We start from the raw sequence: 21,999 nt of genomic DNA, 5'->3' as shown, positions 1-21,999 counted from the left end.
ATTCAGTTGACTTGCGTTCTTCTCTTGCATCTGCCACTAATTAGCTGCATGTACTTAGATAAGTCATTGTCTTGATGTGCATCTATTTTCTCACCTGCAGAAAATAACTGCCTTTTCAACTAAAATCATATAAGGACTCGCTGTGCTGTATGCCTTCCTCACTTCTTTCTCTATGCCCCACTATTTTTCTATGTCAAGAAACTCTGCGACTGTAAATCAGAGTTGCATTTCTAGAAGTTTCCAAATCCTCTTGGTTCCTCTTCTCCCACAGATTCCTTTACCACAGAATCATGCTCAGCTTTTCTCTGGATTTTTTAAAAACTGCTTTCCTAAAATCTAGTCATGGAGTTGATTGTTGCATTTAGAACAGTCAAGTGTCTGAGTAGTAAGTGCAATAGTAAGTGACAACAGAGAAGTTTTAAAGAAGGGAGATGTAATGGTACTTGGGATATTGGCAACATTCTGGTGCACCTTCTCCAAACCCACCCCACCTGCTTCCCCATCTTCTCCCACAAAGCTCAATGGGACAGGACAGGAGGTGTGGGAGGAGGTAGGGAAGGTAAACTTTCTAACTCCTACCTCAGTTCCTACCTGGGGCTTTAACTAGGTGCTGAGGAAGACAACAAAATGATGGCTGGAAGAATCCAAATGGCCTTCTAAGAGTTAACATGCTTTTCTTGGCACCTAACTCACTAGCAAGCAACACCTATGCCATATCATTTTGAAACCACCAAACATTTTAGTGGTGTTTGGCTTTTTAGTTTTTTGAAGATTCCCCATGGTCAAGCTGAAAAGACAATGAACTTTCAGATATTCATATTTAAGAAATTGACAGTTGAATCTGCTGTGCTGAATTGCTGCTCTAGCTGGCAGAGGTTAAAACAAGACACAATGTTTTAAGTTCTTGTGACATTTACAAGAATTGTAAAGCTGGCTTTTGCCGGAAAATGTATGCTTAATCTAAGCAATTTTGATACATTGGAAAATGTTCCTGCATATCCACTTTACAAAATTAAACAGCATATTGAAAAGAGATTTTGGCTCTGTCTCTGAAAACAACTAATTGTACTACTTTCAAACTAAAGAGAACCTACAGGGTCATCTATTTAACTTTGAACACTAATTTTAACAACGGCTTTTCCCTTTACAGAAATAGGCAAAGCCAAATGCTTACTAACTTTTAATGCTTGCAGTTTTCTTTCAACAGGTAGTTTGCCTTGAGTAACAAAAATGCACTCAGTAATCAAGTAAAATATCCCTAAAGGATTAGCATCCATTTATATTCTATAACAGGGAAGATAGTGAACATGCTGAATTCTAATACTGACTACGACAAGAAAAGTGTGGAACAGAAATTTGACAGGAGGCTACGTTGGCTTACTCCTCAGGACTAGTTGAAGGGAGGTGGTCCTCAAAGTAGAGTGGCAAGAAGCAACAAAATGGGAAAGCATACCGAGTCCAGGATATCATGAAATGGAGGAAACCAAAGGACCCAAAGTGTAATTGAAGTCTGTACAAAACCAACAAAAGCAAAGAGCAAAATTCACCTCCTCAGGAAGGCCTTCTCTGATCACTCTCCAACTGTCTGATCATTCTCTGTCCAATGTTTTTGATTTCTTCATGGCACTTACCACTCTCTATGATAATCTTGTTCATTTACTTGTATACTTGTTTGTTTTCAATTTCCCTCCAACACACACACACACACACACACACACACACACACTTTAAGAAACACAAGAGCAGGGACTTTGTCTGTTGTATTGTCCCCCATGTCTAGAACAGTGCCTGGATCATAGTAAGTGCTCAATAGGTACGTATTGAATGAATAAATCTAAGAAAGGAAAGAGAAGTTATATTATGATTGATGAAAACCATGAGAATAAAGGCATTCGAGACTCTAAATTCAACGATGTTTCTATCATTCTTACCTCCAGTGAGAATAAGAGAATGTCTCTAACTCATGCAAGGCCAAAAAAATAAATAAATAATAAAAGCACTGGTCAATATGCACATCATTATAATGAGAGGTTTTGTGCCATGAGAGATCTGAAGGAGAAGCTAGCATAGTGGAACAGAGGGTGGCTGCCATCTACATAGCTCTGACGGGAGCTCTGGGCATCCAAGTAGATCTCTTGGTTTACTGATGCAATGAGGCATCCTTTGGACCTGAGAGTGACCATAAGGAGGACTTTGAAACTGACAGCTGGGACCAAGAACACCTGGAATTGAGACTTACAGACAAAGGCCATGCCAAATTTCTGAAGGGGAGAATGGTGTGCAACCATGAAGGCAAGGAACTCACAAGCAGATAATTCCCACTTGGAGGACAAAATGGTCTTCAAATATGCCATATGGTAGTAGTTCAAACAGGAGTGACTGTACTGCATTTTGAGAAGGTAGAAAATGGGACCATTCTTCCGCAAAAGGGATATTGTCCTCTGTGCTAAAGATATCAGCTCTAAGCCTACAGTTTCTGTAGAAATAACTCATTTACAACTAATTCTCCTGACAATAGTATACACATTAACCAAGACTTGTCTATTCCTTTACTCTAATTAAGTTTTAGGGTTAGACATAATCATTCTTACCCTGGCCTGAAACACTGGCAAGCCAACTTGAAATGTAAAACCCCAAAGCAATTCAATATTTACTAAATTTAAAGGAAGTAATCAATTTCTAATTCAGATTTATGTACATTCCTTCCCCACTTTAGCACTGTCTTATTTCCCTTAAGTTCCTCTTTGGTCATTAAGATTGTCAGCAAGATTATGGCCATTGAACAATTTGTGACATGTTGCAGATATTTCTAAACTAAATTAAATTGTCAATGTACCTGCATATAACAAAAGAAAAATGTATTAGACACTTAAGGACAGAGCCTCTATATGTTCTATATTCACAGCTGTGTTGCTCCACAGAGAGCTTGGCATGTTCTGTAAATATTTGCAGAATGAATGAAAGAAAAAAAATCTATCTACCACTGATAGAATTACTTGCATACATTAAAAAATCTCAGGCACACCTGACCCAGCATATGTGTATGTGTCTATGCACACATTTGCTCTCACAAAATTCCCACCTGTTCATCATTCAAGTTGAGTATATCATCTTTCCCCTTGGCATGTGCATTTCTTAAACAAAACACTGAAACAAGATTAACCATAATAAGTGTCCAAAGAAAGATGATTTTGGCCAAGCATGGTGGCTCACGCCGGTAATCTCAGCACTTTGGGAGGCCAAGGTGGGTGGACCACCTGAGGTCAGGAGTCCAAGACCAGCCTGACCAACATAGTGAAACTCTGTCTCTACTAAAAATACAAAATTAGCCAGGTGTGGTGGCACATGCCTGTAATCCCAGCTACCTGGGAGGCTGAGGCAGGAGAATTGCTTGAATCCAGGAGGCGGAGGTTGCAGTGAACTGAGATCACGCCATTGAACTCCAGTCTGGGTAACAAGAGCGAAAAAAACCCCGCCTCAAAAAAAAAAAAAAAAAAAAAAAAAAAGAAAAAGAAAAGAAAGATGATTTTAATTAACATTTCTTCCAAACATGCCAATCTTCCAGCACCTAAAAACTGAACTCAATTTTCATCTTGGAAAGCTGTTCCCTTATCCCTAGAAAATATAAACCTTTTAAAGTTCCAACTGCCAATTGACATCTCCAGTGCATAATAACAGAAATTCACAGTTTATCTGTTATGCCTCCCCTGGAAAGCTCAGTTTGAAGCACTTTACTAACTTAGACCACTTTTACTTCTGCTCAGACTGATGCTCCACACTTGTGCCTTGTTTTCAATCCTTAATACCTCTGAAGCTAGATTCCTCCATCTGCATTCCTGAGAAGGATGACAAAAGCCAGACTACGCTTTCAGTCTCCTAGGACATCCTGCCCTGGAGATTCTCAGCAGGCAACTGGAAATTGGAGTTAGCCTGGAGCTCCGGAATGAATTAAGGGTTGGAGAGGTCAATTTGGGAATCATTAGTGTAGAGGTTAAAGGTGAAGCTATGTGAGGAGATGAAATTACCCAGGGAGAAAATATAGCAACAGAAGAGAAGCAGATCAATGACAGGACCTTGGGAATTGCTCTACTTAAAGGGGCAGGGGGGAGGGAGAAGATGTGGGCATGCGTGTGTGTGTGTGTGTGTGTGTGTGTGTGTGTGTGTACATATGGAAAAGAGATCCCAACAAAGGAAGCCTAATGAATGTAGAGAAGACATCAAGATAGATTATGAACCCTTTCAAGCAAGAGAATATGTGCAAAAGTGCTAGAATCTCCAAAGAGGTCAAGAAGACTGAGGCCTGGGAAGAGGTCATTGAATTGTGAAACATGGTGGTCACCGGTAACCTTTGAGAAAGCAGTCTTTCTGATGCAAATCTTATGAACTTGTGTGCCCAAATATGCATGTGTACAGGTGTATGTGTAAGTACCCCAAATCACCGTAAGATTAAATATACTATTGAGTGAGGCTGCCACTGGGTATGCCAAACAATAATGGTAATAACCACCATTATCAACTGTTGACTATGTGCCAGGAACAGTGCTAAGCACTTGATATGCAAGATCTAATTTTAATCCTCAAAGCAAGCCTATATAGTGGCTACATTTCACATGTGAGAAAACTACCTGAAGCCAACAGAGATGAACTAAATTACCCAAGGTCACACAGTTGGAAAGTAGCAGTGCCAGGATTGGACCTGAGGTCAGTCTGACTCTAAATGCCCAGACTGTCAGTCATTGATGTAATGTTTCCACTATGGCAATATTAATTAGGTAATCTATGCATGAAGGAAAGAGAGCTGATATTGGTTGAGTGTCTCATTGCCAGGTGCTCTGCATAGAACATCTGCTTTCACACATATACCATCAACATTATGCCTATGTTTAGGTAAGCCTTATGAGGGCATATTTTTAAAATTCTGATTCAGTTGTTTTGAAAATAAGTTGAAGCAATATGATTCTGAAACAACCAGTTATCATTCAAACTTACTATAATAGTTCTCAACGTTTGAAAGGTACAAAAAAAAAGTGTGACATCATTGATTTGGTGGTTGTTATCAAGATTCAAATTACTGACAATCATACTCATCTGAAAAAGGAGGGAGTGGGAGTGTGACAGGATGATCTTAAAGCTTCCCTCCAGCCTGGACTTTCTATGATTCTTGTATGCAGGTCTAATGCCAATAATTTTAAAGATATGCAATATGTAGTAGAATGTAAATGCAGCAGCAGAACTGAGTGGCATGTCGGCATCCTTTTATTCATTAAATTTATAGAAGTCTATTGTTAAAATATTATAAAAATAAGTCTGGCTGTTCAAGGCATTGATTGCTAACTGCAACAGAAACTTGGAAACTCCATTACAAGATGATACACTGAAAATCCAACCAAATAATTTGCTTACAGTCAACTGCAGACCCTATGATACAATTGGCTATAGGAAAAAGAGAGAGAGATTGACAGGCACTCTGGCTATTAATGTTTTTGCTGTCCTTAGAAAAACAAATGAGGTTCTGGTCTGAAGCAATTAGTATCGCTGTTAATTGTGCATGTGTGTAGCAATAATACTAGGCATTTGGGATGGCTTCCACTGATTGTTCCCTTCTTTCTCTGGATTACAAAAATCTATTCAGACAACTAAAACATAGCAAGTACTTAGGCAAATTGTTAATTATGAGGCAGAGATCATCATAATCTTGTACATTTATGAAACTGCATATACGATGAGGATTACTAAAAATATTGCTTGTTTTATTATTTTACTAGCGGTTGAAAAATATGCTAGCCTTGCAAATAGTTTTCGTACATCATTCAGCTCACCAAAATTCAAAAAGGGCCCCATTGATATTTACCAAAACCGTTTCTTTCCTATCTCACCACCTGCACTCCTCTTTTTTTCTCTCATTAAGGCCAGGTATTAGTTGCTCTGACAATAATTTCTGGTCCAACTAATCAACACCATAATAAAAATAAAAAGTGTGTCAGGATTTGCTTTGTTATACAGCAAAACTGTTTTAAAGAGATGGTGCTATCATCTAGTAATTTTAAAGCAAAAAGAAAACAAAATTCTCAAGACTTCCCCATAAAAGCTATTATAGGGATAGTAGTCCCTTTGTTATTGACCATTGTCTTAATGGTCATCCACTCCACTTTATTTTACAGGCGAGGAAATTAAGGCTCAGAGTGGAGCTAGTGCTTGATAAAAGTCACCTCATTAGTAACAGAACTTGGTACTTTGCCTCCATGACATACCCAATTGATGATATTTCAATGTTCTCCCATACTAATACTGTGTGATTAGGTGTCTATGTGTGTCTGTACTATTTAGCTCAATAAATTATAATCTGACTACAAAATTAAACACTAAATTTACTATTCTCAGCTGTCAAGTAAATCCATTGAGGCCCTAATGGGAGTATGGAAGCCCAGCTACAAAAAGCTAAACTAGGCATCCCCAAAATGGCTCAAGTAGTCTATTTTAATGGGAGTCTGTCCTTGTGGAAAAATGCCAGAGCTACAGTCTTCGCTCTTGCTGACCTATCTGGCCAGGGAGCACAGGGTGGATTGTAGGTGGGTATTAAGAAAAAGCAGAGGCACTAGTAAATATTTCTGGAGCCAATAAGCCTACAAAAAGCTAAAGACAGTATTGGTGAGCATCATGACCTTAGAAAACAATGTGCCAAGCGACTAGAGCACACATTTCCAAAATGGCTTATGGTTCCTGCTAGCCTCTCCGGCTCTGGTGGCAATATGATGGTACGGCTCTTAGCAACAGTTGTTGCCTGCAGGGGCATCATCCGGGAGCATTCTCAGCGTCCCTCTTCCCCACAGAGAGGAACTTTCTTGTATTTGATTAGATTTGCTCTCCTGCAGGGTTCATGTCATGAAGGCCCCTGGCCTATGGGATTACTTGTAAATATGCAAGTCTACATATTTACATACGTTAAAAGCCCTGATATTTTCAAATAATTGATTTCCCTTCAAGGAAATGCTGACCTACTTGTTCTCTAAATCACAGTCCAGCCTAGGGACAGGTAGATGTGCCGGAAGCACTGTAAAGAACACTTTGCCAATGGTTGGGGTCTTCTTAAGAACACACTGTACTATGTCATCCTATTTCAGCAAAAAGAGGAAAAAGAGCTAATGACCTACTGCACACCTGTCTGGGGTGGTCACCCTGAACGTTCATCCCACTTCTGCACTAAGTTGGCCTTCAGAACTGAGACTCCAAGCCTGGGTAGTTTCAGCTGTTTTAAACGAAAAAAAAAAGAGCCCTGGAAAGAATTTGTCCAAGCCAAAAACTTAACTATTTGTTGTACTGAAATTAAACTGACAGGCAACTGCAGAGTCTCTTTATTCTAGCTTACTTGGTTTAGTCAAACTAAAAATACATCGTTACTTACCTTGCTGCATCTAGAATCTGAAAAATCCTCCACCTGTTAAAGGAACAGTAAAACCAGTCGCTAGCAAGAGCTTGGTAGGAGAGGAGTTAAAATAATAAAAGTTTTCCATTTTGCTTTAATAGCATATTTCTCCAGCTTCCCAAACCTCAGGGAAACAGCTCATAGATGGCTTCTCCACTTTGCTCCCCACTGGCTCCTCTCAAGTAATAGGGAGACTCCCAATCAGAAGGCTAAAAGGGGCAAGGCTGCACTGAGAGCCAGATCCCTGGAGTGCTGTGGGCTGGGAATGATGGATCTACCACTCGCTCATGCTAATTCCATTCTCCTTCACAGAGAGCAATGGGAATCTAGGTAAAAAAACAAAAGCCAATAAAGCAAAACCCAAACCAAACCCAACCCTGTGGCATCACCGAAATGGAAATGCCTGATTGAAAGGTCCTAGGAGGAATTGGCAAGGATTTTTCATATTATCAGGAATATATGAAACACAAATAACAAAAGGAAAATAAAAGAACAATTAGACTTTACTCATGCTCTTTAAAAAGATGAAAATTCAAAGCACACGTAAAGTGATATATAAATCATCTCTCTAGTCCCTTCCACTCAAACACAAGACATCCATCAAAGTAAACAGTGTTTCTCCATTCAAAAAACATGCTTAGCTGTTTTTATAATGTATGTCTTAAGGATCACAAAACACTCATTCCACTGGGTGAATTTCTGATATTATTAGCAGGCAGAGACTGTGAAGTTATACACAGGTCAGTTGCTAATTTGAGGGTTCAAATGGGCTCAGTTAGCTTTTTTTATTATTATTATGCCAGAACAAGGAATTTTACAATGTAGCAACACTTCTTTTATGCCCGAAGTGGGCTATATAGCCTGTGCATTTTCTTGGGAGAAATGTTTCTTTACAGCAAATACGTTCTGCAGGCCTTAAAAGTGAGTTAAGAGAGCCTTTTTTAATAGCATGGCTAGCAGCAGAGCCTTTGAATCATCATTTGAGAAGCAATACATGGCTCTTTTATTATCAGTCTCTGGTGTGGTTAAGCCCCCTTTCCTTGTTTCTGAGCTGTTAAGACTGCTGGGGAAGCGAATGTCATGAGAAACAAAAGCGATATACTTGGTGAGGCCTAACATCAAATCTGTTAGACAAGGCACTCCTATTAGTGGACTTACCATCCAGAGCCCAATGTGCTCGTCTTCTACTCCAGCCATAAGAAATAAGTAATCTACAATGTACTGACCTATCCCATGATTTAGAGTCCCTACACAGTGAAGAGAGGCTATGATCCTTTCCACAGCACTTGGCCTTGTGAACAAAAATAACACAACTTTGGATGAAAAGACAAAACACACACACACACACACACACAGACACACACACAAGAATATATTTTTAAAAGGAAAACATAAAGCCATATATTGTTCCTAGGATCAGAAAATTCCGAAGTGAAGCAAGCAGCAGTTTCCAAAGCCATAATTTTCATTTCACTGTACTGATAGAAATTCTCAAATAATGTTAAGTGTATAAATAATTGATTTATATGGGAGCGGGATCAAATTTAACTTTAATCAAGGAACTATTAGTGTCTCTTGAGATTTTTTTTTTATTTCTAGGTCAACTTCTTGACTGCCTAATAAAATTTGCCCAGTGATTGCACTGAGAAGACTTTTGGAAGTTCATTGCCTTACCTGGGAGCCCAGGGGGGTAGAGGTGGAGTATTGACAGTCCGTGAAGACGTTACAGGTGCATCAATCAAAAGGGTGGCCAGTCATCGGAAGTGTGCCAAAGTTCATAGGGAAAAGGTAAAACAAAAGAGACATACTAATTAGAAGAAAATGAATTAATTTTAAGAACCCATTTTATGCATATACACACACACTCACTCTCTTTGGGAAGGTTCTTAAATGAAATCCTTTAAAAATGCCCTTTAATCATGATGTTTTATTAAAAATATTTATTATCGATTATGTGCCAGCCATTGTTAGAGATACTGAGGATACAGTAGTGAATAAAACAGACAAATATCCCTGACTACATCTTGTGGAATATTTTTAGGCCATCTGCTTGGAAAAGGGTTCTACAGAAATGTACTCTATGTTATCACTTCTAGGAAAGAGTTTCTCCCTGTTTCATTTATGCCTTTGTTTATGTATGGAGAACATACTCGATGGCATCAGATTAAACATTTGCATTAGAAAGAATTCACTTTCGGATTGGAGGGGATATTATAAATTCATAATTTCTCCTTGTGGAAAGCCCTCCCAACAGGCTATAAATCAGGTTTCTTTTCAGTTGGGCCATTTGCTACCCAGAGAATGCCACGTGCTTGCACCTTGAAATACTGTAAAAACAGGAAGCCTCTAAGTGGCAGTTTCATAATACTGTAGTCCCACATCCCAACAAAGTGTTTCTCATTTATTGCTGTCATGTTCTGTAGCAGCTGGCCTGGCTGACACTCTAAGATGGGATTCATCAGCCCTCAGCAAGCCATATCCTGGAAAAGCAGCAGCACTGGATGGACAAAAGGAGCTGTGGTTATCATGCCCATTACCCAGACACTGGCTGGAGAAAAACCCATAGGAATAACCTTCCTCTGAGCCAGGTTCCAGAAGATATGGCTAAATGTCACTCAAATGGTACTTAGGCAACTGCCTAAGCATCCCATCAGCAGGGAAGGCAAAAGATGAAAATGAAGGAAACACATATATAGCACTGGAGTAATGGGAATAGCGGGAGACCTGGGAATCCAAAAACTCCAGATGTGGATTCATCCTAATCAGGAACCTCAGACCATGACACTTATGCTTGGCATTTACATTCTCAGGATGGGTGCTTAGGGCTTCAGAAATGAAAGTGAAACGATTCACTTTTGTATGAAGGATCCAAATTAACACCTGGAAAAACCAGGATGAGGTAAAAATCCAAGAGCCCTTGACTGAGAATCAGGATCCCTGGTTTTTAATCCAGGTTTTACCAATGACTCATTTGATCTTGGGCAAATTCTCTTCTCCACTCTCCCAGGGGGCTGTATGACATGAAGGAGCTTGACAAGATGGTTTCTAAAATTCCCCCAGTTCCTATATTCTTTCATTCTCTAATAGCTTTCCCTTGAATTTGGGTGCCACGTTACTTAGAAGTATACAAATCCCTAGTCTTTTCCTCAGTACAACATGTTATTAGTAGTTCATAGAGCCCAGAGCACAGCCTTCAAAGAGTTTATGAGTAAATGAGAGTATGTCCAAAATAATAATGGCCAAATTTAAATGCAGCTGAACATCATTCTGTCCAGAGAAACAGCTTTGTTAATTTGAAACATAGAGTAGCAGATTCTTTATGATGGAAAAATTATACAAGGAAACTTAATTGAGAAAAACAAGAAAAATCGAACTGATGAACAACTGACCCTCTTGCACCGCCACCACCCTCCACATTTCTCTTTCTGCTCATGCAGATTCTTCATCTGCCGGGAGCCTGGGATATTGGTGATGGCTGTTCATTAGCAGAGACCTCCACAGCCACACACTTCCATATAATGGCTAGAGAGAAGGAAGTTGTTAAGAAACCCACACCAACACTGTTTGGGTCAGATTGCAAATCTGCAGCAGATAGTACACTCTATTAGAAATAACTGCCTACCGCTGTTCCAGAGCTGCCAAGCAAATGGCCCATTCAACCTCTCTGGTTTCTGACACTGAAACGGCATGCTCACCCTCCCTTTAACTGCCACACCAAGAGCTGACATGTTTTAGAATTTCCACGTTCTCCCAGTAGGATGCCCTTCCACCATCATTCTGGTCTCACCTACTCTATGGCTTCTCAGAAACCCACCACTTCCTTTTGTATTTCAAGCCACCTTCCTCTTTTGATCTCTAAAGGCCAAATACAGTATATCCTAGTGAAAAATGCCTTATGTTAATACATGCTAAATTTTATTTCCCTAAATGGAAAGGGATGTGGTGCCCCCGAAGTCCCAGGCTAAGGACTCTTGCTCAAACTGGTGGAGGTGAAGGGAGGAGCCAGGCAAAGGGCCTGGGTGTTTCTTACGGCCCTAAGCAAAACAAGCTACCGGTCTTTTTTACTCGCAAAGTGTTAAAATGCTTGACCTCAGCCTTTTGCTTATGCACAGTCCTGAGAGGTGGTGTGGGACCATGAAATAAGTCCAGTAGTCACACAGACTGGATTCTGGTCCTAAGGCTCTTTCACTTACCAACTGCATGACACTGCAAAGGCATCTTAATCTCTCAGCCCTGATTTCCTCACCTACAAAATGGGGACAAGGCGGGGCATGGTAGCTCATGTCTGTAATCCCAGCACTTTGGGAGGCCGAGCAGGTGGATTACCTGAGGTCAGGAGTTCGAGACCAGCCTGGCCAACATGGTGAAACCCTGTCTCTACTAAAAATACAAAAATTAGCCTGGCGTGGTGGAGGGTGCCTGTATTCCCAGCTACTCAGGAGGCTGAGGCAGGAGAATCACTTGAACCCAGGAGGAGGAGGTTGCAGTGAGCCGAGATCATGCCACTGCACTGCAGCCTGGGTGACAGCATGAGACTCTGTCTCAACAAAACAAAACAACACAACCAGCAAAAAACAAAGTGGGGACAAGTATAGTGCCTACACTGGTGATGACATTCACCATCTTTAACAACAGATATGGTATCAGAACTGACCAATCAGAAGAAAAGACAGCTCTATCAGAGCAGAAACCAACAGCAAACAACCTGGGTAGGTAGGCCCATGTGTTTCCGTCTAGAAGGGTAGTTCCTAAAGTACTTGGGAGGATTAGATGTGATCGTGCATGTAAATCATGTAGCAGAATGTCAGGTCCACAGTCATCATACAATATGTTTTAGGCATTATTACTGTCACCTAGGGAGGAAGACCAATCAGAGAATTGTCTAGAGGCATAGTGAGTCTGTGGCAGGCCTGCCACACAACTCCCAGTCCCCTGTAGCTGAGCCATCTTGTCGCCCTGTGAAAAGAACCAGCTTTTCAAAAGCAGGGCTCAAAGACATGTGCATGTAAAGGCCATGTGGAAAGTAACCACATCACTGATATGGTAGAGGGCTGTCCCCCACATCTGTGTTCTACTGTTTGACTGCTCTTAATTCCTCTTTGTTCCATGCCAAGTCCACTGGAAATCACGCATACCTCATGAGAGGGAGATCCTTATGGTTGGCCTGAGAATACTGGAACCCAGAATATTCTTTCAAATATGTATTCTTTGAGTATTTGTTTTAACTTCCCAAGGAACAGCCTTTGGCACAACTGTGAAGTCCCCTGAGGTTGTCTTGACTGCTCTTTTCACAGTGTCTGCCCTCCCCCAAGATACTAAACCTGGTTTCCAGACCCACCCTCCCATCCTTTCGTTCCTTGCCAGCTGACAAGGATTCCATCCTGATCCTTGCTTTTGGGCAAGAGCATCTCAAGACTTCAGAGCCTTCTAGATCCAGAGGAATGACCCTATATTGGTTTGATCTCCAGTCCTACGATATTTAAAAAGGACATATTTTTGATAGGGATGTGTCCCCATATCTTTCCACTGGTACCACCTTAAATGACACAATCCGTAAACACAGCTATTCTAGCTACGTCAAAAACCCTTAGGTTCATAGCCATTGGTCACTTATTCCCTAGAATGGACGTTGGAGGAGAGAGAAAAATATAGCACAAGGTAACACAAAGAGGCCTGGAATAGAAATAAAAAACTGATATCCCAATGCCAGCTCAGCCATTAACTGGCTGTGAAACCCTGGGCAACCCCATTCCCAAATGAAGATGGCTCCCCGTTTCCCTATCTCTACAGTGATGGTGTTGGACTAACTGATTTCCCAAAGGTCCCTGTTCATGATAACAATTTTTTTTTTTTTTTTTTGGAGATGGAGTCTCACTCTTGCCCAGGTTGTGCAGTGGCTCGATCTTGGCTCACTGCAACCTCTGCCTCCCAGGATCAAGTGATTCTCCCATCTCAGCTTCCTGAGTAGCTGGAACTACAGGTGCCCACCACCATGCCCAACTAATTTTTTTGTATTTTTAGTAGAGATAAGGTTTTGCCATGCCCGGCCAATAACATTCTAAGACTTTATAATGAATTTGACTCAATCAGGAACATTCCTATGAAGGATAGCCCGGGTTCTTACAAGCAGAGACTTAGACAAAAACACTCATGCATTTCTCTAACAAATGCTGGGGCCAAAATCAGAGTAGATAACTCTGTCTTCAGTGTGCCACTCTTCCCATTAAGTACCCAGAGCGTCTGCCCCATACTGACTCCTCAGGGAGGGACACATGGGCATGCCTGAGATTCTGGCTGATGCTAGCACACAAGTGAGGGATCAGGCCTAACTTGGACATAATGAGCCAATTTGAGGGGACCTACTGATGGCTTAGTGTGGTAAGTCTCTGAGGTTATATTTGGACTGAGCCATAAACCTAAAGCAATGACTAATACAGGCAAATAAGCCCCTCTGTGCTGGCAAATCATTTCGGTACCATCCTGTTGACAACATAGAGTCACCTTCTACCCCAGGGTGCCTACCATATCTTGTTCGATTCATAACCCAAGTGACTGCTATAAATGACTGATATGGGACGTTCTGGCTGAGCACAGTGGCTCATGTCTGTATTCTCAACACTTTGGGAGGCCAAGGTGGGAGGAACTCTTGAGCCCGGGAGTTCAAGACCAACCTGGATAACATAGTGAGACCCTATCTCTACAAAAAATGTGCAAAATAGCTGGGCATGGTGTCGTGTGCCTGTGGTCCCAGCTACTCTGGAAGCTGAGGCAGGAGGAGCGCTTGAACCCAGGAGTTCGAGGCTGCAGTGAGCCATGATCATGTCACTGCACTCCAGCTTGGGCAACAGAGCAACACTGTCTCTAAAACCAAACCAAACCAAAAGTTATTTCTGCAATCATCAATCATAAACTCAGGGATATGTCTTCTAGTGATCTTTTAGAGACCTCTAGTGTCACCCAACTCTTCCCTGACCCTGAGACTTTGAGAGGGTAGGGACTTGCCACAGATCACAGAGCACATCAGTGCCAGAGGCAAAACCAAGTCCATTTGTCCCCTCACTTGACAGCACATCATCCACCCTGTGTCCATCAGAGCCTGCCTAGGGGCAGCAGACAAGCAAGCACCTACTCTTCCAGACTCAATCACACAACCCTTCAGAACAATTCACAGAGCAAGGGCTGCAAAAGATTGGGAAAACAACCATAAAAGACCCCAAGGATTTGAAATTCTTCTTTTTCAGTAGCTGTTAAGTTGTAAACACATTCTCCTATGCTTCTCTCCACATTTTGTTTTCTGCCTAAATGTGCTTTTACTACATCACATGGTAACAATCAGAGATTCTTATATTTCTTTCATTTTGAGAAATAATGCCTTATACCTGGGCCCTGTTTTGCCAAAGCACCAACTGCATTTTGGAAACCAAGTGGATCTGATAGGGAAGATTGCCAAACAGCCCTTTCCAAATAGTGTTTCATCTGCTGGCGAGCCAGTCAATTCCCAGTTGCACATTTCTTTAAGCTGTCTGTTGTCTGCAGTTCTTACAGAATCTGCCCCCTCCTCGTCTCCTCTCCCACACCCCTGCCCAGCAGATTTTAGTAAAAATTTCCCATTTTGGCATCATAAGAGTGCCCTCTAGTGCTGATCTAATTAACAATCTAGACACTGAAGGATTCTTGTTTTTGTGGAAAATGGGTTCGTCTATAACAGGTCCTTGGGTATGGCAGGATACATTGTTTCTGAAAACATTTCCAAAGCAACTATTTGACAATTTAGTCTTTCAGAAAGCAGTGAAAAGGATGTTTTGCCATTGAACAAACAAAGTAAAACAAAATAAAACAAAATTGAAGGCCATAAAAAGAAAACCTGGCTTGTTTTCCCTTCTGAGAAGCCTTTCCACTCATGATGCGGGGAGCTAGTTGAGTTACTAAAAAATATGTGTATAGGCACAGGCTGACTTCATCAATTGAAACTTGACAATGATTTTCATACGTGTTTTGGAGTTCTCCAAACGCAAGCATCTGTATTTGTATGGTAGATTCCAGTGATGCATTTCAATTTGATCATATACATACAGTATTTTTGATTTAAAGGAAAGAAAGAACAAATAAGGAATCCCTTAGAAATTTTCTGGGTGTAACAGGGCCTGCTTTCTGTTAATAAAGGCCGAAAAGTTTCATTTACAAGGTAAGTATAAATATATGTGCTGGGAGTTATTTTGTCCCATTTTATTTCCGTGTTTCAGATCTTTGGGTCTGGAAGGTCCACAAATGGTGCTATTTCAGCACTGTTTCAAATAAGAAGGAAGGTTTTCATTGTATCTTTTACACAGCTTTGCAAGGGGCTGCTACTCTATGGAATCCAAAATATTTTATGCTGACACAGACCAAGGATGGCAAGCTGCCAACACAATATATAACTGCTTCATTCACATTTTTACACATTTAAAACACAGAGAACGAAAAACTCCCTAACAAGTAGTGATTTGGCTAGTGCTAAAATAAGGATCAAGATCATTCTCAGGGAGTATTCCACTAAGTCACTAAAAGGATCAGACAATGGAGACACATGAAATGGTCCATCTGGATATATGTCACCTGCTTTCGGCAAAGGAGCTTAGGTCTTTGCTGAAGTCAAGGCATAGTGGGAACCACTGAATTTGGTCTGAAACTTCCAGCCAGCCCCAAATGAAAAGAGGCTATGTGCTAGAGTGAAGTGAGCACAAGCACAGGAGTTGATGGAACTATGTTCAAATCCCAGCTCTCCTACTTTTCATTGGTCACTTCAAACCTGTTAGTCTAATTTTTCTCAATGAAACTGTGACTTCCTTGTGATCAATAATACCTAACAGGGCACAAACCAGGTGATTAATGAAACCTGCTGAATTTAATACAACCAACGGTTTTGATGAAAGATATGAAAAGTACCCCCATGTTGTCCAGATGTTTCCAAAGACCTGAGTGTCTGGGGTCAAGTACATGAAACATCTGGATAATTAACTTCATTGTCAAAGATCCATGACAAAGGCTTTAAGCCATTGCGGTTCTTGTCCTCATATACCTTGCTAGTAGTCTCTGTCACTGTGGCAAATCCACACATCCAGGGCTGTGCTTGAGACCCATGGCTAAAGGATTCTTTCTGTTTGGCAGGTGTAGTATTCAGAATTGGATTAACACCGCTGCTCCCGATGGAGGCACTGCTTTTGAAATATCATGACCACTTCAACAGTTTTGTAGGCTTCAAACAGCTGTCTACATGAAGGTGTAGCACCACTGTGAGTGCGAACTTGCTTTCCATGAGGAAACAGGTATCTTTTTATTGGAGGAGTCTCAGTTTCATGTCTTACCTATAGTTTCAAAACCAGGACCAAAAAATACCCAGTGCTTTTTCCCCAAGCATGTAAAATATGGACGAAGTTTGCCAAACCATCTGGCAGAGTACACAAAATATCTTTTCTAGAATTATTGGAAATTTTACCTATATGACAAACAATAACAATCATACCATTAGCTAACATTTAATGAGTGCTTACTATATGCCAGATGCCACATGCTTTATAGGAATTATCTCATTTCATCCTGAACAAAAGTCTATACTCATTGCCTAAATGAGAAAACTGAGGCTCAGAGGGACTTGCATGATAAGTGGTAGAGTCTGGATTCAAATCCAGAGTTGTAGGATGCTAGGACCCAAGCTCATGAGCCACTCAGCTGTACTAACTATATTTCATTTTGCCTTCACAGTAACCCTGTGAGGTAGGCGGCATTCTTCTCACTTTACAGGGAAGTCAGAAAGGCTCAAAGTGTAATTTCCTCAAGGCCGTACAGTTAATAAGTGAAGGCACTGAGATGGGAATATTCAATATTTCCTGTCTCCAAATCTTATGCCTTGTCTAATTCTAATGCACTGTGTACCACACCTACACAAGGCACTAATGTGGAGAGGGATCACTGTATATAATCTCTCTGGGCATATCACACCTCCACTGAGAGCTGGGGACTGCACCTTACTTACTGTACAAGGCTGCAGCACACTCTGAAGTGCTTCCTGTTTGCCTCTCTGTAGGCCTCTCACGGGACTATTTTTCATTTTGAATTCCAGAATAAACTCACAGGCTATGAGTGCCAAGCACTTGAATACACAAGGAACAGAGGTAGTAGCTCATTTGAAGATGAAAACCTGGTATAAATCTTCACCATAGCTATGCTGCTCCCCTAGGACATAAATCAGGTAGCAGTGGATGGGCCAGGGACCCACAGGGAAAGAGAAATTGGCAGACAGATCAGGTCTCTCTCTCGCTCTTTTTCTCTTTGAAGCAGTGGGGGGTGAGGTGCTCCTTACTATTATACCTATATTTCTTATCTATAGGAACATGCAATCAAATTACATATAGACAGAATCCAAAAAGTCCAAGCCAAGATAACCAAGGGGGGAAAAACTGGAAGAAGCTAGAGTATGTGACTCATTCCAACAGGGCCCATGTAACTACAATGGTAAGAAGGGCAATGTTGCCTTGGGAAAGAGTTGTGCTTGCCAAATGATCAGGGATATCCTCTAGCACAGTGAGCCAGGCCATTCAGAATTTGACCTTGATATCGTTTAGAAACCTATCAAAATTGGAAGGTACCCTTAAAGATCATCAAGCCCAAACTCTGCATTTTGTAGGTCCCGAGAGAGAAAGGGACTCATCCAAGGTCACACAGCCATAACAGGGTCAAAACCATCTCTCAGACCTTGTGAATTCCAGTTCAGGAATCTTAAAAGTACCAGGGTCCCTCTACAAGAAAATGAATGCAGCAATCTATGCTAGAGAGATAGGAGGAAAAACGTGAGTTGGGAGCCAGCGGCAGAGATCCAGGCATGAGGATTGGACATTGTTTAATTAGAACAATAGCCCCTGTAAGATGCTCTTTCCTATCTCCTTTTACAGGTGAGGAAATTAAGGCTCAGAGGTGAAGGCCTTTGACAAGGTCATGCATCTAAGATATAAAGAATGGGACTTGCAGGTTGATCTGACTCCAAAGCCTATGTGCTTTTCACACTAGCAATGTTTTGGCGCCCTTGTTTCTCTGTGGCTATCTTCCAATTAGAAATGATGCCCCTTCAAGTTACAAGTGAATTTTCACATGTTCATTTTTTGCAATTGTAATGAAGATTGAATGAGCCCTCATCTACAAACCCAGATCTGACAAAGCCTTGGCTGATGCCTGGTTCTCACTTCCCAGGAATAACTTTGGACTGCCCTTGTCTTCAGGATCCAAGGAAAACAGGCAGAAAGCCAACAGAATAGCCTGTCAACTCCTTCATAACCACAGAGGGCTTTATAATCTCCCCACAGAAACTGCTGTGCCACCTAAGGTTGCTGGGGCTGCCCGTCTGACTGTGACATCCAAGCTACCACCTAGCTGGGATGGTGCTATGGGAGTTTCTTCCTGCCTAAGGGCAAAGGATACAGTTGCAGTCTGCATCCAACACTAGGCAGTACTTGCCTCCACACACAGCCCCACCATGGTTCCCCTATAGCCATGGCATCTCTTCTTTCAGAAAAGCTGATAGACACTGAAGTAGTAGGGACAGCCCCTGGAGTAGGAAGAATTTAGAACTGCTTATTTGAACTTGAACTTGCTGAATTGCTAATTGTATAAGTGGCATATCATTAGACTGCTTGCTCATTCCTCCTCATGAAAATGGGGACACCCCATATATCCTACAGGCAGTGCAGAAATCATCAGGCAGCTGGGTTTGTGTAAATCGAATCCTAGTTTCCCACTGACACACATTCTGATCAATCTCCAACTGTCCAACAGTTGGCAGTTGCCCTTCACACTCTGCCTTTAAGCTACTCTGCCCCCAGCCCCTCATCAAGTAGGTAATGATCTGGAAACTCACATGAATTGCTGCTGGAAGGAAAGCCCAATTTAAAGGGATCTTTCCAAAACAACCAGAAAATAAATAACAAAATGGGAGGAGTAAGTCTTTACTCATCAATAATAACATTGAATGTAAATGGACTAAACTCTTCAATTAAAAGACATAGAGTGGCAGAATTGATTTTAAAAAAAATGACCCAATGATTTGTTGCCTACAAGAAACACACTTCACTTATAAAGACACAAATAGACTGAAAATAAAGGGATGGAAAAAGATATTCCATGCCAATAGAAGCCAAAAAACTTAAAAGAGTAGGAGTAGCTATACTTGTATCAGACAAAATAGATTTCAAGACAAAAACAATAAGAAGAGAAAAAGAAGGTCACCATATAATAATAAAGGGGCCAATTCAGCAAGAGGATATAACAATTTTAAATATATATGCACCCAACACTGGAGCACCTAGATATATAAAGCAAATATTATTAGAGTGAAAGAGAGAGATAGGCCCCAGTATGATAATAGTCAGAGACTCCAACACCCCACTTTCAGCATTGGATCTATCTTCCAGACAGAAAATCAAGAAAGAAATACCAGACTTGATCTACACTATAGACCAAATGGATCTAATGGATACTTACAGAACATTTCATCCAACGGCTGCAGAATACACTTTATTTTCCTCAGCACATGGATCATTCTCAAGGATAGACCATATGTTAGGTCACAAAACCAGCCATAAAACATTCTAAAAACCTGAAATAATATCAAGCATCTTTTCTGTCTGCAATGGAATAAAGCTAGAAATCAAAAATAAGAAGAATTTGGGGAACTACAAAAATATATAAAAACTAAAAAATATGCTTCTGAATGACCAGTGGATAATGAAGAAATTAAGAAGGAATTGAAAAACTTCTTGAAACAAGTGATAATAGAAACACAACATACCAAAACCTATGGGATACAGTAAAAGCAGTACTAAGAGATGAGTTTATAGCTATAAGTGCCTACATCAAAAAAGAGGAAAAACCTGTCTTCAAAGGGAATGATCTAACTTCTTGCCATTTGGGGTGACTGTTGTAAGCTTTCATTAGATTCTGCTTATCAGGTTAAGAAAGTTCATTTTAATTTTTATTTGCTAAGAGTTCTTCAAAATCATGAATTATTTTGGAATAATAAAAATTCATTTCCCCCATCCATTGAAATATTCATTTCTTTTATTTTCTTTTGCTGAAGTGGTTGAATTATACTAATTAGGTTTTCTAGTGTGAACCCATCTGAAACTGGACTCAATGCATTATTTATTTTATACACTGCTGGTTCAATTTAATAATAATTGATGTAGGTACTTTTAAATTTATGTTTTAAAATAAATCTGGTTTATTCTCCTTCTTGCAAAAAAACAGGAAAAACTTCAAATAAGCAACCTAACAATGCATCTTAAAGAACCAGAGAAACAAGAGTAAACCAAACTCAAAACAGTAGAAGAAAAGAAATAATGAAAATCAGAGCAGAAATAAATGCAATGTAAATGAAGAAAACAATACAAAAGATCAGTGAAACAAAAAGTTGGTTCATTAGACTATTTTGTGATGCATTAAATCATTTACTATTGCAAAGTTGGGGTTTTTAAGGACAGTTAAAAGCTTTCAGGTATGCCAAAATAATGTTGAAAACTTTTCATGATTAAAGAAAGTCACAATATGCGTTAAAAAAGGGATCAGGTAATTTTAAAAATAAATCCATGCTCTAAATGTTATTTAAAAGTTTTCAAGTTGTTCCCCAGAACGTTTTTGAAAACAGGTGTTTTTGTAAAACAACTCTATGGAGAAATGTTAACATTTTCATAATAAAACTAGTAGAGTCCAGTCTTGAGAACAATGCCAGATATACATAGTAGAAAAAAACCACAAATATTTTTGAATACACGAAGTAGTATTTTCCATTAGGTTTAGGTCCCAATTATGAATTAGGAACAGTCATGTCATTTGACAAAATATATAGTGAGGCTAAAGGAAAGAATGCTTTGTAGAATCATTGTGCTGTGAAGGTGATGGAGATTTCAAATATTCAAATTTATAGGTGTATTAAAATAAAATTGTTATAAATTTTTAAAAAAGCAAAAAAAAAAAAACAAAAAGCAAACAAACAAACAAAAAAACCTCAAAAAGTTGGTTTTTCTTACTAAGGAAAAAAGAGAAAAGATTCAAATAAATAAAAAATCAGAAATGAAAAAGGAGACATTCCAACTGATAGTGCAGAAATTCAAAGGATCATTAGGCCAGTATGAGCAAGTATATGCCAAAAAATTGGAAAATCCAGAATAAATGGACAAATTCCTAGATGCATACAACCTACCAAGACTGAACCATGAGGAAATCCTAAACCTGAACAGACCAATAGCAAGTCATGAGATCAAAGCTGCAATAAAAGACTCCTAGTAAAGAAAAGCCCTGGACCTCATGGCCTCACTGCTGAATTCTACCAAACATTTAAAGAAGAACTAATACCAATCCTACTCAAACTATTCTGGAAAATAAGAGGAAGATACTTCCAAACTCATTCTACCAGGCCAGTATTACCCTGACACCAAAATCAGACAAAGACACATCAAAAAAAAAAAAAAAAAAAAGAAAGAAAGAAAGAAAGAAAAGAAAACTACAGGCCAATATCGCTAATGAATATTGATGCAGAAATCCTTAACAAA

At 40.1% G+C, this 21,999-nt stretch overlaps 1 protein-coding gene across 2 annotated transcripts in view; it reads right to left on the bottom strand.

Annotated features, from left to right (window-relative positions):
* Positions 1 to 21,999, bottom strand: part of HS6ST2 (heparan sulfate 6-O-sulfotransferase 2) — a 345,910-nt gene that overhangs the window by 74,406 nt on the left and 249,505 nt on the right. The window contains exon 4 of one of the 2 annotated variants that reach the window (XM_011988801.1): positions 7,403 to 7,435. The exons of the other annotated variant lie outside the window; for it this stretch is intronic. Within the exon in view, the coding sequence (XP_011844191.1) occupies positions 7,403 to 7,435 (33 nt within the window). The remainder of the gene's footprint in view (positions 1 to 7,402; positions 7,436 to 21,999) is intronic. 2 annotated transcript variants of the gene reach the window in all.

This window comes from Mandrillus leucophaeus, unplaced genomic scaffold (assembly GCF_000951045.1).
Source record: "Mandrillus leucophaeus isolate KB7577 unplaced genomic scaffold, Mleu.le_1.0 Scaffold339, whole genome shotgun sequence".
Taxonomy (NCBI): Eukaryota; Metazoa; Chordata; class Mammalia; order Primates; family Cercopithecidae; genus Mandrillus; species Mandrillus leucophaeus.
Note: the sequence above shows the minus strand (reverse complement) of the source record. Positions and strands in the feature narration are given on the sequence as shown.